The 17,240-nt window shown below is 36.7% G+C and overlaps 1 protein-coding gene across 1 annotated transcript in view; it reads right to left on the bottom strand.

Moving 5' to 3' along the window:
* Nucleotides 1-17,240, bottom strand: part of LOC150085172 (protein-tyrosine sulfotransferase 1-like) — a 112,045-nt gene that overhangs the window by 42,123 nt on the left and 52,682 nt on the right. The window contains exon 4 of the mRNA XM_090373061.1: nucleotides 2,213-2,407. Within this exon, the coding sequence (XP_090229187.1) occupies nucleotides 2,213-2,407 (195 nt within the window). The remainder of the gene's footprint in view (nucleotides 1-2,212; nucleotides 2,408-17,240) is intronic.

The following is a 17,240-nucleotide window of genomic DNA, read 5'->3' on the forward strand; positions in this document are numbered from 1 at the left end:
AGTAAATTAACAGAGAAAAAAAAAAAGAGTGGAAAAAATACATCATCCCTATGAAGACTGATGACCTGTTGTTAATGATATGGCTGGGACGTTATATTGTAATGGAAGATTTGATAGCATATCTGGTAGAGGATGGCCAAAAATATTTTAAATGTTAAATATGGCAAGAGAAAATATTACTTTTAACAACCTGTACAGAAAATGAGATACAGGTCTTTATTAATCATACAGAGTAAGTTTCAATAAGTTAATCTTCTTGTATAAATTTGTTTTGTTTATGTAATTTTTTTTTCTAAGTCTTCATGGCTAGTTGCAGTTATAATCATTTTTGGATACCATGTGGAAAAGGCTTCACCTGAATCTCATCAAGATGGGAGGAATTCTTGTAAGTTTTCTTTTTGCACTGTGGTCAGACTGTTAGGGCCACATGGTTGTTCTCCCAAAAACTTAGGATTTTCATTCGAATAAACATGTAAGCTGGCTACACAATATACACAATTTCAGTTACAAAGCCTTAAGATCAGATGTCTGGAAGGGGAACCTCATTGAGGCATTAAAGATTTTGAATAAACAAAATAATAGGAATATATTTTTTTCTTTTGCAAGTGGCAGATATAAAGTTGATTCCGGTTATTTGGGAAACATCGGGACTAGGGCATTTTGGCCCAATTAAGCGACTGCCCCAATTATCCGAAGTTTCACGTAAATAGTTAAAAATACAATGTACCTCTTCCCCTTTACAATTAGTTCACTGTACAATCAAATCACATTATGATGGACTCACCATAGTAAAGTACGGTCCACTATATGATGTGTAGTAAGCGCCGGTCATTGTGATCACGTTTGTGAACTGAATTTTAATTCTGTTAAACAGCGATTCTAATTAGCGAAAATAGGAGGAATATTATCCACAGGCACCCTTTATTACCTTACCAATTAAAAAATTAAATGATATGTGAAATTTGGAAGAATATACATGATAATCAGAATAATTAATATGTACTGTAATATGTACATCTAACTAAACTAGCTGACATTTCTATTCACTGGCATTTGTGGGTGGGGATTAAAATTTAAAACAGTAAAAAGATAAGCAATTAATAACAAAGAACACGGCACACACAAATTGCAAGTAACACAATACGTGCAAGTGAAAACGGAGTAACGAGTTACAAAGCTTTAAAAATAGGAATGAAGAGAAGATATGAAAATTAATTTTTTTATATGATTGAAGATTTCATGGAAGTGTAAACACATTTCACCATAATAACCCAAAAATTCCAGCTGTCGGTATTATCGCAAATTCAATAAGATCGAGTTTACTATCCGTTTATGATAGATTGCACTAACAGAAAAGCCCAATAAACAGGTGGCTGCTAATTGTTTTTATTGTTTTATGGCTGTGACCTCCAGAAATCCGACCGAACTACGTGGTACAGTCAGAGACAATCGTAGGGTAATCTCCAGTGCTGCGGTCTCCTGCCCCGATTAAGTGGCATTTTGTCCCAATTAAGCGAAGTAAACCCTGGCTATTTTCTTGATTGGGTTCTGTTTTTTAAGATTTGTCCCAAACAAACGGATGCCCTGATTAACCAGAATCCACTGTATATTTAAATTAAGGAAGGATAGTTGTAGACTGGATAAAAGAAATTTTTCTTTCAGCAAAAGTATTAGTAACTATTTGAACAACTTGCTATCCAGTCCTGTAGCACTAGAGGGGTTGTGTAAATTTATGGACAGTTTATTTAACATACCAAAAGATAATAGTTCACTTATTTCTTTTTTAAAGGTCAATGCCATATAAAAATGTTTCTTTACATTGTTTTGCTTTTAATAAATATATAGATACTAATATACAGATACCTTGACCATAGTTGCCTTGGCACAAATGTTAAACAACCATACAAACATTCTGCTAAAAAGCAAAATTACTCTGAAAAAAATAAGCTTATAACATGCACTACAACACATTATAAGCTTATAATGCATACTTAACCATTTAAGACATACATAACTAATTATGCATGTCTTAAATGTTTATAAGTGAATAAATCATTGTTTAATTTCAGCTAATTACACTTATCTTGATGCTTAGTTGCACATGGTATGAGAAGAATAACAGCAGAAAATACAGAACCCACATACTCAGGAAAATCCCATAGGGAATATTTCTTTTATGAGTACAAAATCAAAGCATTTTTTTATAACTTACTTTTCTGGCAATTATTGAGTGAACAACAGCACGGCCATCTCTAATAAGAAGGATGAATTTTGCATTAGGAAACAATGAGTGCAAATAAACCGATGAACGTAAAGTAAATGGATCCTTATTACAGAGCCGGGGAGCAGGCTCTCCATGGCGAGCAACAATTTCCAAAATAAATGCAGCAACTGCATTATCTAATACCTGAAAAACATAAAAAAATTAATGAATAAAATTATAAATATACATTATGCATTTGAATTGAATAACTGAAGTTTAAATAAGCAAACATAAGATAATAAAAGATCTCTTTGGGACCCCACACTAAAGCTCTGAACGACTAACATGCATTTTAGTTTTCTCCAGAGCACACATCAGGTATTATTGTTAACAAAAGGCTTGTTAATAATAATACTAACTCTCTGCACTTGTAATTAACACTCAACTATAGAAATTCTTTGATGTTGAGGCATCCCAAGGATAAATATATACCGTATCTACAGAGAGGCTTTGCTTTTTGATGACTGTATCAGATATCATGTGGTTTGCCAGTATTTCTGCATGACCAGTTCCATCAACAATATGATACAGGAATGGCAGACAACAATCACCAGCATTTGATGGTTTCACAAAACATTAAGCTGCCAAGAAAGCAATGTTCTTTTAACTTCAAATTATAAATAGCTTTTTTCCCCATTTTCCTAAAGTAACTGGACGGAACAGGTTCATTACGATAAGTTAGGTTAACTCGTTCACTTTGCATCAGAATGAACTGCAATTTTCGTGCCTTAATGCACATATGCATCCATTCAATTGTGATTGATAAATTGAGTGCTGTAAAAGGAAGGGCACATGAAATGAACAATCGAGCAATATCCATACACTGATTCAACCATGCCCTATTTGCATTACTGATGGAATTTCACTTAGCAACAATCCCATAGTCTAGATAGCACTATAAAAGCTTGTATACTTGGTTCACATTTTCATATGTTCTTTGCTTGTGTTGAAGTCATTTTATCTAGTTGAGTATTTTCCAAAAGAAGGTAAACCTTTTTTTGAAAATTATTGAATTTTAATTCTTTAGTTTGTGAAAAACTAAACATCATCCTTATTGTGTGTGTGTGTCTACTGATAAAATTTTGTGTAAAAAATTTTATTTTTGCTATAAAATTTTACCCTAAATGGTTGTTACAATGGACCCATAGCCTGGGACATCAAGACTGAAAGGGAACACGTTTGGGCAGTATTCTGATATTAAATCAGCTCTTTATAATATGTCTGATACTTAAAAATGATTGTTATTCAAGTAATGCAGATTCTAAATCTTGTTTAAATACATCTACTGATGTTAGACCTCTACACACAACAGATGCTGGTGTTACATGGAGTGACAATTCTTCACAGATGAAATCCCTTCCATTTACAAAAAAAAAACAGTGCCTACTTGTTCCAGGGCCCCAGAGAAATTATCCAATTAGTTATTTTGAGTTGCTTGCAATTGATAAATTTTTTTCAGTTGATTTGGGAATGAAACCAATCTCTATACAGCCACTGTAAAATATGAAGCAGGTGTGAAAACTAGTTCACTAATAAATGCATGGAAAGGTGTTAGCAGGAAGAGGGGGAAATTTTCTTGAGATTAGTTCTTCACACAGGGTCAATTCATGCACCCAAAATCCAAGATTACTGGAAAAAAGACCCACTATTTGCAACGAAGTATTTTTTCACCACTCATACGGAGAAACATATTTTTAGTAATAATGAGGTCAACGTTGAAAAAAAGTTGCGGGTTAGTGTTAAATTTGAAAGTTTCTGCACTTCTCCCAAGGCACAATAGGAGGGAGTATATGATGAGAGCCTTGTCAATCAGTTTGGTCCTGGAGCAGTTGTGCAAGGCTCATGGGGTAGAATTTTTCTCAGCGTGGTCTGTTCTTTTTAATAAAAGAGAGAGACTGCTTCTACAAGGGTAGGATACACTTAAATAGAAAGAGTGCAAGAATATTTTCTGATGCTATCGAGGCAGTGTTAGGTGAGTCAGAAAACTGCTAGCTTGGGAGGATACACAGACTAACAAATCAACAATAGCCACAGGCAGAGGTGGATGTGATTCTTGCACTTCTATTGGAATGAGCAGCAGTCTGGTAAGTAAGGTGCTAGGTATTTCAAGGACTGCTGAAAGTCACCATGGAACAAATATATACATGGGCTGTGTTAAGAGTAACTAAGAGTAAGAACATGCATGTATATTTGCATGTAAATATTACTATAAATAACACAAACTGTGTATGACAAATTTTTCATTATACACCATTTTAATAATCCTAAAAATCGTAGAAAGCTAAAATAATATTTGGCTCGCATGTACCTCTCAGACATTTTATTTGGCTCGTCAATTAAAAAGGTTGCCCACCCCTGTTTTAAACCCTTAAACCCTGTTTTAAACCCTTAAAACTTTGCTCCTCCCCATCTCTCCTGACATCGTATTAACTATAGTCAATTGATCATCTATCTCAGAATTCCATTCTGGCATCATATTAACCATGGTGGAATTCATCTATCTCAGAATAGTATCATGTTTCAGCTATTCCAACTATACCAACATGAGTGATCTGATCAGAAGCTCAGGTTTGCTAATTTTATTTACACCACTCCTAACATTACTATATAAACAATGTTTTATATTTTTTTTACTTGTTAATGTAATATTCAACAATGTGGCGCTGGTGGCACCAGCTGTATGCTAGCTAAATTAGTGCGCTATTAAAATTAATTAATAAAGAAGGTTTTCGGGAGTATTGCTCAAAAAGAAGTTATATTTTAGATAAAACAAGTGTGGGTGAGTGATAGGTTGATTTGGGACCTAAAGGTGGTTTTATTTTTCGGACTGTGAACTTTTTTAAAATGGATATCACTGTTATGTTCAGACATAGGAAAATATAGGAAATTGCAAGGTCATTAAATTTTTAAGGAACTATAATCAGTCACTGGGAATTCTTAGTAGAATAGTTGTGCTACCTGATAGCTTTGATGTAGAAGTTTTCAGGATACCAAATTGTATTTAAAAATATTCACGTGTTGCTGAGTTATACATTATTGGTATTTTCAAGGTCACAGTAATTCTACCGAGTCAGCCGTTTGGATGTTTCCAGGAGATAAAAGAACTACAGCAGTGCCACCTGCTTGTTCAGTGGTGACTAGAAATTCGGCATAAATTGCGTAAAATTATTAAATTATGACATCACGAAGAAGCTTCATCACTGAATAAGAGCTACTCCATTTATATGCAGGTTTAGCAGATCGGAAGCTCGGAAGCTCGGAAGCTCTTAAATCCCAAGCTCGGATAAATGGTGAGGGTTGACGTCAGGAAGGGCATACAGTCGTAAAAACTATGCCAAAACCAATAGATGTGTTCCAGTTAAGAAGTTAATCCAACTAAAGGAGAAGAAGAGGATGTAAAGTGTGAATTGGGAACATTGAATGCCGACCCCATAACGTGGGAAAAGGCGAAGACAAAGAAGAAGAATGTAATATTCAACAATACAAAATCATAAAATTAATGGAAAACTCTGTATTTTAGAATAAATGCTAACATCAGAAGCAAGCAACAAAATTAATTTTTTATTTTAATTTTAACACAGTTCACATAGGATAAGAGCACTGCAATAAAAATGTTTGTTTGAAGATAATAGAGCACTTAAAACCTAACTGACATTATTATGTTTATTTCTGAATTGGAAATATGTATATAATGGTGTCAAACTTTTCATGGTACAGGTACTCATTCCTAGCGTGCGCTCGTAAAGCGGGAATTTATTACCCATAGACAATGTTAAAAATAGGGGTTACGTTCTCAACAATGAAATTAGTTAGCTAATTAGTTAATGTTTGGCGCCTCCATAGCCAGGCGTGCAGGAGCAGCAGTGCATAGCACACGCTTCGTGATAAGACTGGGGTTCGAGCCCCTGACCACCAAATACGGAGAATGCGGAAGGGTCAGGGAATGACCACCGCATATCCCCGGAGCAATATGGCCTTAGTTGCTAATGCTCCTAAAAACCAAATAACAACAGTTTATGTTTAAACAATGATTGCTTGGTTTATCCAAAGTAGACCTATAAAATCAAGCAAATTATAATAATAAAGAAATTATTTATGAATTACAAATGTTAAAGAATGTTTATTCTTCATCTTCATCGACTAAATGCACACTCACTGATCACTCATTATTGGCTCGGCACTCCTTGTGCAGTAGTCTTCTACTGCACAAGGAGTAATCTTCTTCTTCAGAAATGCTTCAAGAGGCATTTGTTTCCAAGATAATCTTCTCTCTTCTTTATAAATTTCAATAGCATGTAAAGCATTTTTTAACAGAACACACAAATTGAAACTAACACAATTTGCATGGAGTAATAAGTTTATGAAGCTTATAAAAAAAGGAATGAAGAGAAGATTCTGAAAATTTATTTGTTTTTTATACGATTGAAGGTTTCAGTAAAGGGGAAACACATTTCACCATAATAACGTAAAAAAAACCACACAATTCCAGCTATCGATATTTTTGCAAATGCAATAACATGGAGTTTATAACTGCTTGCAGTAACAGAAAAGCCCAATAAACTGGAAAGTGCAAATTGTTTTTATTGTTTTATGGTAGTGACCTCCAGAAATGTGTTTCAGAAAAATATCAAAAAGGCATTCAAAACTGATTCTTATAACGGAACATATGATCATTTTAATGACTTGAATTGGTAACTAATACAATTTACTCTATAAAAACGACCTTTTTATAGAGTAAAAATTACAGCATTTACAAATTACAAATAGAGTAAATATACAGCAAAAATTTCAACTTCCGAGGTTGTGAAATGAATTACCAAAAAAAACAATGAGTTGAAAGATATGAAGAGGTGGTTTACGTTTTTTACAATATCACAATATGAATAAGCAATGCATTCATACTACCTAGGTAGGAGAAATGATAGAAGTGCCATACCTAGGCATAAGCCATGTCTTTCACACTCTTAGACATTCAGTCAACAAATATTTTTCGATTAAACCATGCACACCATCAAGCATCTCGAATATTGTGGAGTTATACTTCATAACTGGGTTTTCACTATTGCAACAGGGTACCTGCCCACCCACCGATGATGAAGCCAACTAGCTTTCAAAATGGTGCAGTTTGGGTGGTGGTGGTGGTGCCATCTAAGCTTAAGTAACAGTAGTCTTCTGTACCAGAGAAGTGTTACTTATTTGAAGTAGTGCAATACGTATGCAACTCGTGATGGTGCTCGCAATATGAGATATGAATAAATGCGCATTCATACTACCTGGGTAGCAGAAATGATGGATGTACCATACCCATGCATAAACCACCTCTTTCATATTTTAGACATTCAGTCAAGAAATATTTTTTGATCAAACAATGTGTTGCTGGGGTCACATTAGCATTAGTAGAGGCAAACGATGCAAGAAACCAAGCTTATGCAGCATCATCCAAAAATAAATAAATAAATAAAAATAAAAAATACGCTCCAATTTCACCCCTCTGTTCATTCCAAATACCTGTCCAGCTCAGCCTTAAATTAATCAACTTCCACAATAAAAGATTGAATGCTGATACACCAATCAACTACCTGCTAGCTAAAGGCAAACTTACGCACATCTATTCTACAATAGTCTTTCCTCAATTTGAATTTATGCCCTCTCAGGTGATTATTCTGAGCAAGAGAAAGAATCCTATCAGCATTGAGCATGCTAAAACCATTCAAGGCTTTATACACCTCAATCACATCACCTCACAGGTGCCTAGTCTCCAAACACTGTAATCTACAAAATTTAAGCCTTTTTTTGTAAGAGCAACCCTTTGTTCCATTCACTAATCGTGTTGCCTTCCTCTGTACTCGTTCCAACAGCTCTACATCCTTCTTAAAATGAGGCCTCCAGACCTGTATACCATACTCAAGGTGTGGCCTGGCCATCGCCTTATACAAGGGGATGATCACCTTATCCCTGCTAGAAAAGTTCCTGTATATCATTGACAAGATACCATGAGCTACTCTTGCCGACCGTCTGCACTGCTCAGAAAACTTCACATCTGCCTGCACAGTTACCCCAGGTCCTTTTCATTCTCTGTCAGTGTAGTACCACAGAGTTGATCTGTTACTCTGAGGTTACTGCTTCCCATATATAGTACTTTACATTTGTCAATGTTAAACTTCATTTGCCACCTCTCAGCCCATCTGCTCAACCTTTCTAGATCCTGTTGCAGCAACATAGTGTTGGTAGTGTCCTTGACAACCCTGCCAACCTTCGTATTGTCTGCAAACTTGGACATTAAGCCTGATATACCATCATCAATATCATTTATAAATACAGAAAACAACAATGGACCCAACACTGAACCCTGAGGGACTCCACTAATAACATTAGTCCACGAAGAGCAGTGTCCATTGATTACCACTCTCTGTCTTCTCCCACTCAACAATCCCTTTATACATAGCAGCAATTTGCCTCCATTGCCGCACTGCTCCAATTTGTGCAGCAGTCTTCCATGTGCAACAGTATCAAAAGACTTTCTAAGATCAAAATATATGATATCAAAGTTATTCCCTGCATCCAGTTGCTTTGTGACCACATCATAGTATCCAACCAAATTGGTCAGACAAGACTTCCCCTTAACAACTGTGTCCGAGCTATAACTGAAGTCTTGTCTAGATGATCCTGCAGTACTTCTTTAAACAGTGACCCCATTAATTTCCCTGGAACACATGTTAAACTAACAGGTCAGTAATTACTTGTGTCGCCCTTTGATCCTCCTTTGTGAATTGGGGTCACATTTTGGTAGATGACTTTCATCAACCGGTGAAATACCACCACTTTGCTTATTGGAGGCTTGAAGTGGTGAAACCCATGTTTAGTCTCTAGAGCAAAGTTTCCGGCATCTCCCTCCCCCATACTTTTCCTTCAACCCATGCATGGTACTAAGTACTATAGGTTTTAATACCTTCGTGTTTGGGGTTTCATAAAAAAAAAAAAAAAAAAAAAAATTTTGCACATCTCCAGTCCATGGGTACGTCCCCTGACTCCAAAGAAGCTCTCTTGATGATGGCTAAGGGTTTGCTTACTTCTTTTAGTTAGTTATTTTTTGGTTTTTATGAGCATTAGCAACTAAGGCCATATTGCTCCGGGAATATGCGGTGGTCATTCCCCGACCTTTCCACATCCTCTGTATTTGGTGGTGACAGGCTTGAACCCCGGTCTAATCAAGAAGCGTGTGCTACACACTGCTGCTCTTTCCCACCTGGCTACAGAGGCACCTCTTACTTACTTCCTTTGCTGCCTCCTTTAATATAACTGGATAGATCCCATCCACCCCAGGTGCCTTTCTTATGTTTATCTTCAACAATTTCTCCTCCACTTTTCTCTCAGTTATTACAAAATCATCTAGCTCACTGCCAGAGTTCAGTTCACCTCTGGCATTCCCCTTGCTGAATAACTCCTCATGTGTGGATGTAGAGGCAAAATACTCATTTAGTTTGTTAGCCACCTGAGCATGATCAACAGTTGAACCATTGATATCCAGTGAAACAATCTGATTCATCCCCTTCCTTCTAGAGTTTACATACATAAAGAACTCTTTGCTGTTTTTCTTTGCATCCTTTGAAAAAGATTTCTCATAATCTGCCTTTGCCTTCTTAACTACTCCTTTCTGACTTGGTTACGGACCAGCTTATATCTATGTCACCCATTAATTTATAATTTATATGTATCCCATGCATTTTTCTTCTCTGCCACACGTCTCAAACATCTGACATCCATTTAGGCCTAAACCTTGAACAATATTTCTTGGTTGGTATGTAAAGCCTAGTAGCTTCAAAGATTAACACTTTGAATGCTTCCCATCTTGAATTTGCTGTTGGTAACATCATGTATTAGTATTAGAAGATGCATACGATGCAAGAAATCAAGTTTATGCACAGCATCAGCCAAAAAAAAAAAAAAAAAAAGAAAAAAAAAAAAAGAAAAAAAAAAAAAGCTCTGATTTCCAGCAATCAGTTGGTCCCACCACCGTAGTTGCCTTTACGAAAGCAAAAACAATTCCCTTTACCCTCGATGGCAGTTACCTTTTTGAGTAAATTCCACTTCAGCACACTGTGATCGGTGCCACCTAGTGGTTCCATTATCTGCAGATATTTAATGAATGAAGAATCACTACTGATAATCAGATCAAGAGTATTACTCCCTCTAGTTGCCTCCCGAATATGCTGATGTAGAAAGCAATCATCTAATAAATCCCCAAAAGCCTTGCTAGTGTGTGAGTGACCAACCCACAAATTCCAGTCAATATCTGGGAAATTAAAATCCCCCATTATAAGACTCCCTGATTTACTGGCCCAATACTCTATTTCCCAATACAGTTTTTTATTATACTCATCAGAGTCAATTAGACCTATAATACACTCCTCTCAATTTTGATTTTCCAGTGCTTATGTCACAACAAACTGACTCGACACTGCACTGTCCAGTGATGTCGACTGGCTGCACTTCCTTGGATTCTATGTGTTTCTTAATTAAAAGCATAACCCCTCCTCCCTTCCTATCCTGTCTATCCTTCCTGTACACATTCTACTCCCCCAATTCCAGTTCTGCATTCCTTATATCTGTGTGACACCACGTCTGATATCCCAACAATATCTGCCTTTGACGTTTTGACCAACACCTCAAATTCATCAAATTTATTTACCAAATTCCTAGCATTGGTGTACATGCAAGTATACATGCACCTGTTCCTATTCTTAGTTACCCTAACACAACCCATGTGTTTTCTTGTACCGCAATAACTCCCAGCAGTCTCTGAAATCCCCTGCATCATCATCATCAAGCATTTTCAATCCACTGCAGAATGAAGGCCTCTCCAGCAACTTTCCAGTTCCTTCTGTTTTGAGCACTGGCCATCCTTTTACTACCCACAAACTCATGAATTTCATCTATCCATCTCCGCCTTTGCCTTCCAAGTTTTCTTCTAGCTCCTCTTGGGTACCATACTGTTATTTTCTTAGTCCATCTGTCATCATGTTTTCGAGCTATGTGTCCTGCCCAAGACCATTTTAGTTCTTTAGTTTGATAAGAATGTCCTTTACTTGAATTTGCTGCCTAATCCATCTGTTTTTCTTCTTATCTAACAGTCTAATTCCCAATATAATTTGTTCCATTCTTCGCTGTGTAGTTCTCAGCTTCTCTTCCATTCTTTTGGTGAGTGCCCAAGTTTCACTTCCATAAGTCATTGTGGGGAGTATACATTGGTTCATTCTTTTACATTTCAGACAAACTGGGATATTGCTCTTCAGTATGTGACTATATTTCCTGAATGCTAGTAGCCATCCAAAATTTATTCTTCTCCTGACTTCCAGCCATTTATCATTATTACAGCTAATAACTTGTCACAGATAAGTATATGACTCTACCTTTTCAATTACTGCTCCTTCAATCATTATTTCCTTTTCTGTGGCATACCTGTTCATCATTACTTTTGTTTTGGCCATATTCATCTTTAGTCCAAAATCCTTACTAACTATGCATACCTGATTAAGATTTTCCTCTAATTCTTTGGGATCGTGGCTTATGAGCAGAATGTCATCTACAAATCGTAAATGGTTTATGTACTCTCCGTTCACATTAACTCCTTTCTGCGACCAGTCTAATCTTCTGAAAGCTTTCTCAAGGGCAGAAGTAAACAGCTTCGTAGATATTGTGTCTCCTTGTCGAACTCCTTTCTCGATTTTAAATTTCCTACTGTCTTTGTCTAGTCTAATAAAGGGGGTAGCGCTCTCATATATTTTCTTCAAAATCATATTATGTGGGGTATCTATGCCTTGTCCTTCCAGTGCCCGAAACATTGCCTTATGCTGTATGGAATCAAATGCCTTTTCCTAATCCACAAATGCCAGGCATAATGGTGTTTTATATTCATTTGCTTTCTCCATTAGCTGTGATATTACATGAAGATGATCCATGGTTGAGAATCCTGTCCTAAAGCCAGCTTTCTCTTTTGGTTGATTCTCATCAAGTATTCTTTCTAATCTGTTAATAATGACCCTTGTGAACAACTTGTAGATGTGAGATAACAAGCTAATTGGTCTATAATTTCCAATTTCTGATTTATCTCCTTTCTTATGCAGCAAAACTATGATTGCATTATTCCACTGCTAGGCGTCACAGTGAAGATCCTTGCCAATTTTTGTGTTTTTGTGTTATGTCTCTTCCTCCCAATTTTAACAACTCTACAGTAACTTCATGTTCCCCCGGGGCTTTCTGATTCTTCATTTTCTTCAATGCATGTTCTACCTCATCAGGAAGAATATCGGGTATGTCGTATGTATTGCTACTTTGCAATCCATCTTTCCCACTGCTGGCATCATTCCCTCGCTCCTTGTATAATTCTCTATAGTAGTCTTCTGCTATTTGAATTATGCCTTCTCTGCTGTTTATAAGTACGCCATCGCTATTCTTCAGTTTCAGTATCATTTGTCTTTCTGTATTACTGCTCATGGCTGCTGATTTAAATCCTTTGTTTTACTTTATTGCTTGTTCTACGTTTCTTGTGTTAAATCTTATGTCCTCTCTGAGTCTCTTTCTAATGGCTTTGCATAACTCAGTATACTCAATTTTTTCCTTGTCAGTGTTTATCTTGCTCTTCACTTTTCGCCTTCGGTTCATCATAACAAGTGTTTCTTGACTAATTTTTTCTTCTTTGGATTTCTTTTTCCCTATAGGTTTCTTGGGCTTTATCACTTTCAGAAAGTTGTAATATTCCTTGTTGGTATCTTGGTCTTGAGCAGTCTGCAGAAGCTCAAACTTGTTCTTAAGTTCCAGTACATACTGCTTTTTCTCCTCTTCTGTTATCTCAAAGACCTTTGTATTATTTACTCGAGTCAGTTTTTTCCTTTCCTACATCTATATCAAGTGTACATCTTACCATTCTGTGATCACTTCCAGCATTTACCTTATTCAGGACGGTAACATCATTCACAATATATCTTCTGTTAGTGAGGATGAAGTCGATTTCATTAGTTGTTAATCCATTTGGACTCTTCCATGTCCACTTTCTGTTCACCCGTTCATTGAAAAAAAGTGTTCATTACTGACAATCTTTGAGATTCTGCAAATTCCACAAGTCTTTCACCAATTCCAAAATTTCCTATAGTTCCCCTTTCTGCGCTGTTTTGTCTTCTTTCAATCTTAGCATTGAAGTCCCCCATAATAATAGTGTAGTGGGTTTTCTGCTCATCTAGAAGACTCAATTTCGGTGTACATTTCTTCAACCTCTTCATCATCATGGCTCGATGTTGGTGCATAAATCATTATAACCTTTAGCTTGTACCTCTTAGAAATCTTGAGTATTAGTCTTGACACCCTTGGTGATGCACTTTTGAATTCCAAAATGTTGTTTTTTAAATCTTTATGGACCAGAAACCCAACTCCACCTTCACTCCTTTCACTGTTTCCATTGGTGTACAGCAGATTTCCACTTGATAAACTTATAAGTGATTCATTTCTTCTTCTTGTTTCAGCCAAACCGATGATATTCCAATTCACCTTTTCTAATTCCTTTTCCAGCTCTAATATCCTGTCTTCACCGATGAGTGATCTTACGTTATAACAGGCCAAGTTCAGTTTCCATGCATGGCAGCCTGGTCGTAACCAGAGATTCTTAGCACCCTCTGCTTCCACTCTGATCCTCTCGCTGCCGTAAGAGGGAGAGTGAAAGCTGCTGGGGACTGAGGGCCATTTGTTTTGTCGTGCTGTCATATGCTGGAGGATTTGGTCTTTTCCTCTTCACGCTGACCAGGTGTCTTGAAGAGAACCACTCTACACGTTCGTTGCCACCTAAGTGACGTAACAGGGCTTACCATCGAGAAGGTGTGCATTAGTGGATTTTAGGGAGGCAGGCCAACCGGACTTCTCCTAAATCTTCTGTAATAGAGAGATATTGGATCCATCAGTGTTTTAGGCTGAGTGTCTGATAACACACAGGATACCTGTTCCCCTCTAAGCCCCCCCCCCTGCATCACATTATGATATTTTCCACGATACGATGGTGACTCTGGAATGGATTAATATCGTAAAGTGGGGTACACTGTATTCTATAGTGACGAGTGTGGTTTGATATGTTGTATTTATCAATGTTTAACATTTATTTTTTGCAATTAATGTTCATATTTTCGATTTTGTTGATACTTGGAAAAAAAAAAAAAAATCGTAAACCCGGAAACTGCCTGTATTTTCTTTTCATTTCATCAGTGACAGCTGTCTTTGCAATATTACTATAACAATAGATCACTTTGGTCACAAGAACTTGATGATGGACAACTTTAATTTCCTTCTACTTAGGCCTAAACTTTGAACAGTATTTCTTAGTTGGCAAGAAAAACCTAGTAGCTTCTATGATTAATTTCTTGAATGCTTCCCATTTAGAATTGTAGGTAGTAGATGACTTTCATCAACCGGTGAAATACCACCACTTTGCTTATTGGAGGCTTGAAGTGGTGAAACCCATGTTTAGTCTCTAGAGCAAAGTTTCCGGCATCCCCCCCTCCCCCATACTTCCCCTTTAACCCATGCATGGTACTAAGTACTATAGGTTTTGATACCTTTCGTGTTTGGGGTTTTCATAAAAAAAAAAAAAAAAAAAAAAATTCAACATTGGTAACATCATTGGGTGGTCCCACTGTATAGAATTTAAAAACTGTCTAAGACAACTGTAGTCACCTCTACGAAAGCAAAAACCCTTTCCTTTACCCCTGATAGTAGTTATCTCTTTGAGTAAATCCCACATCATACACTGTGATCACTGCCACCTGATTACAGTGTCCCCCTCTGCTATCCTCGTACACATTGTACTCTCCATATTCAAATTCTGCATCACTTATATCTGAGTGACACCACAAACAATGTCCACATTTGATGTCTTGACCAGCCCTTCAAAATCATCAAATTTATTTACTATACTCCTAGCATTGGTGTACATGCAAGTATATATGCACTGTTCTTACTCTTAGGATTACTGCCATCTGTCGAAATCCCCAGCACCTTACTTTCCAGGCTGCTGCTTGTACCAATAGAACAGTGTCAGAATTACTTTCACCTATGCTTGCAGCCTTTGTTAATCCATTAGTCTGTGCATTCTCCAAGCAAGCAGTTTTCTGACCCACCTAACACTACCTTGGTAGCATCAGCAAATATTCCTGCACCCTTTATATTTAAGTGTATCCCATTCCTATAAAAAGTTGCTCCTGTTAAAAAGCACAGACCACACTGAGCAAAATTCTACCCAATGAGCGTTGCATAATCTCTCCAGGGAACCACAAATTGATTGACAAAGCTCTCATCACATACCCCTTCCTATTGTGTCTGGGTACTTTCAAATTAAGGAAGTCTGTAGATCTCCTACTCTTAATGTTATTAGTTCCAGTATGTACAACAATATCACCTTTAGTGCCCTGGAAGACATACTTCAGTCCTATTTCACCTATCCTTTTTGCACAATATATTTCCTGCAGAATGCACTGGTCACACAGGACCAGTGCATTCTGCTTGGGGGTTGCCGCTATGTTGCTTGATGGGCCCCAATTTACATACTTCAAGGACATCCACCCTGTTCTTCAAGCTCTCATAAAAATCCTTAACAACGCTGAGTTGGCACCTAATATCCTCACATTCCTTACATCAAACACACACACAAAGACATCCCCCTCAGCAATATCATGTCTGTTCCAGATAGATCCACCAACATCAAACAATAAGTGACTCAGTTCTCCCGAGTCACAGCACTGCCATTACCTTGAGCCATTTGCTTTGCTGCTCTGAAGCCCGATTTTCATTCAAATTCAATATAATTAAAAACACTACACTACACTATACCTAATGCATTAATAATATTATTGATAAGCTATTAAGCTATTGCACTTGTTAAGCTCTTAAGTGTATGTTATTAATTATATATATATATATTGCAATATCGAGGTTAATTATATATGTATTGCAATATTAATAACATATTAATATATAATTAATACATTATTAATTATATATATATATATTGCAATAATGAAATACATACACTATGTATTTTGTATCACCTATCAAGTGTAAGTTATGTATTATGCTATACCATCTAAGTAATTATAACAGATAATAAATTGATCTAACTAAACACCTACATGATTCGAACTTTTGAGCTATCTATTTGCCACAATTAAAACTCCAGAATATCCCTACCAAGTGCTCAATATTATAACAATGGTAGCAAAATTTGAATGTTCTTATCGATACAAAATAATGGCAGCAAAAGTCAAACATGGTTTCTTAAGCAATTATAAACAATAAGTAACAAGCAAATTCACAAACATAATTAGAGAATCACAAATAACAACTAAACTTCTAATTTAAAATCAAAAGTTAAATGCAATAATAATCCCATTCCAATTCACCATGTACGCAGCAATAATACTACCATGCTACCAAGTTTACATTACATAGTAGTAGTGGCATGTGATGCAAGAAAGCAAATCTATGAGCTTATGCAGCATCAACCAAAAAAAAAAAAAAAAAAAAAATCACACCATTCCCTCCAAATGCCTGTCCAGTTCCTCCTTAAATTTATTCAACCTATCAACTTCCACAACGACAGATGGAAGTTTGTTCCAGCAATTAACCACCCGCTGGCTAAAGGCAAATTTCCGCACATCTATTCTACATCTGTCTTTTCTTAATTTGAATTTATGCCCCCTTAGGTTCGTAATTTGAACAAGTGGAAGGATCCCATCAGAATTCAGCATGCTCAACCCATTCAAGGCCTTATAGACCTCAATCAGATCATCGCGCAGGTGCCTAGTCTCCAGCCACTGCAATTTGCAGAACTTAAGCCTCTCTTGATAAGAGGATCCCTTCATTCCCCTCACCAATCTTGTTGCCCTTCTCTGTACACACTCAAGCAAATCTACATCCTTCCTAAAATGAGGCCTCCAGACCT

This window comes from Mastigoproctus giganteus, chromosome 5 (assembly GCF_048544385.1).
Source record: "Mastigoproctus giganteus isolate SK-2022 chromosome 5, ASM4854438v1, whole genome shotgun sequence".
Classification (NCBI taxonomy): Eukaryota; Metazoa; Arthropoda; class Arachnida; order Uropygi; family Thelyphonidae; genus Mastigoproctus; species Mastigoproctus giganteus.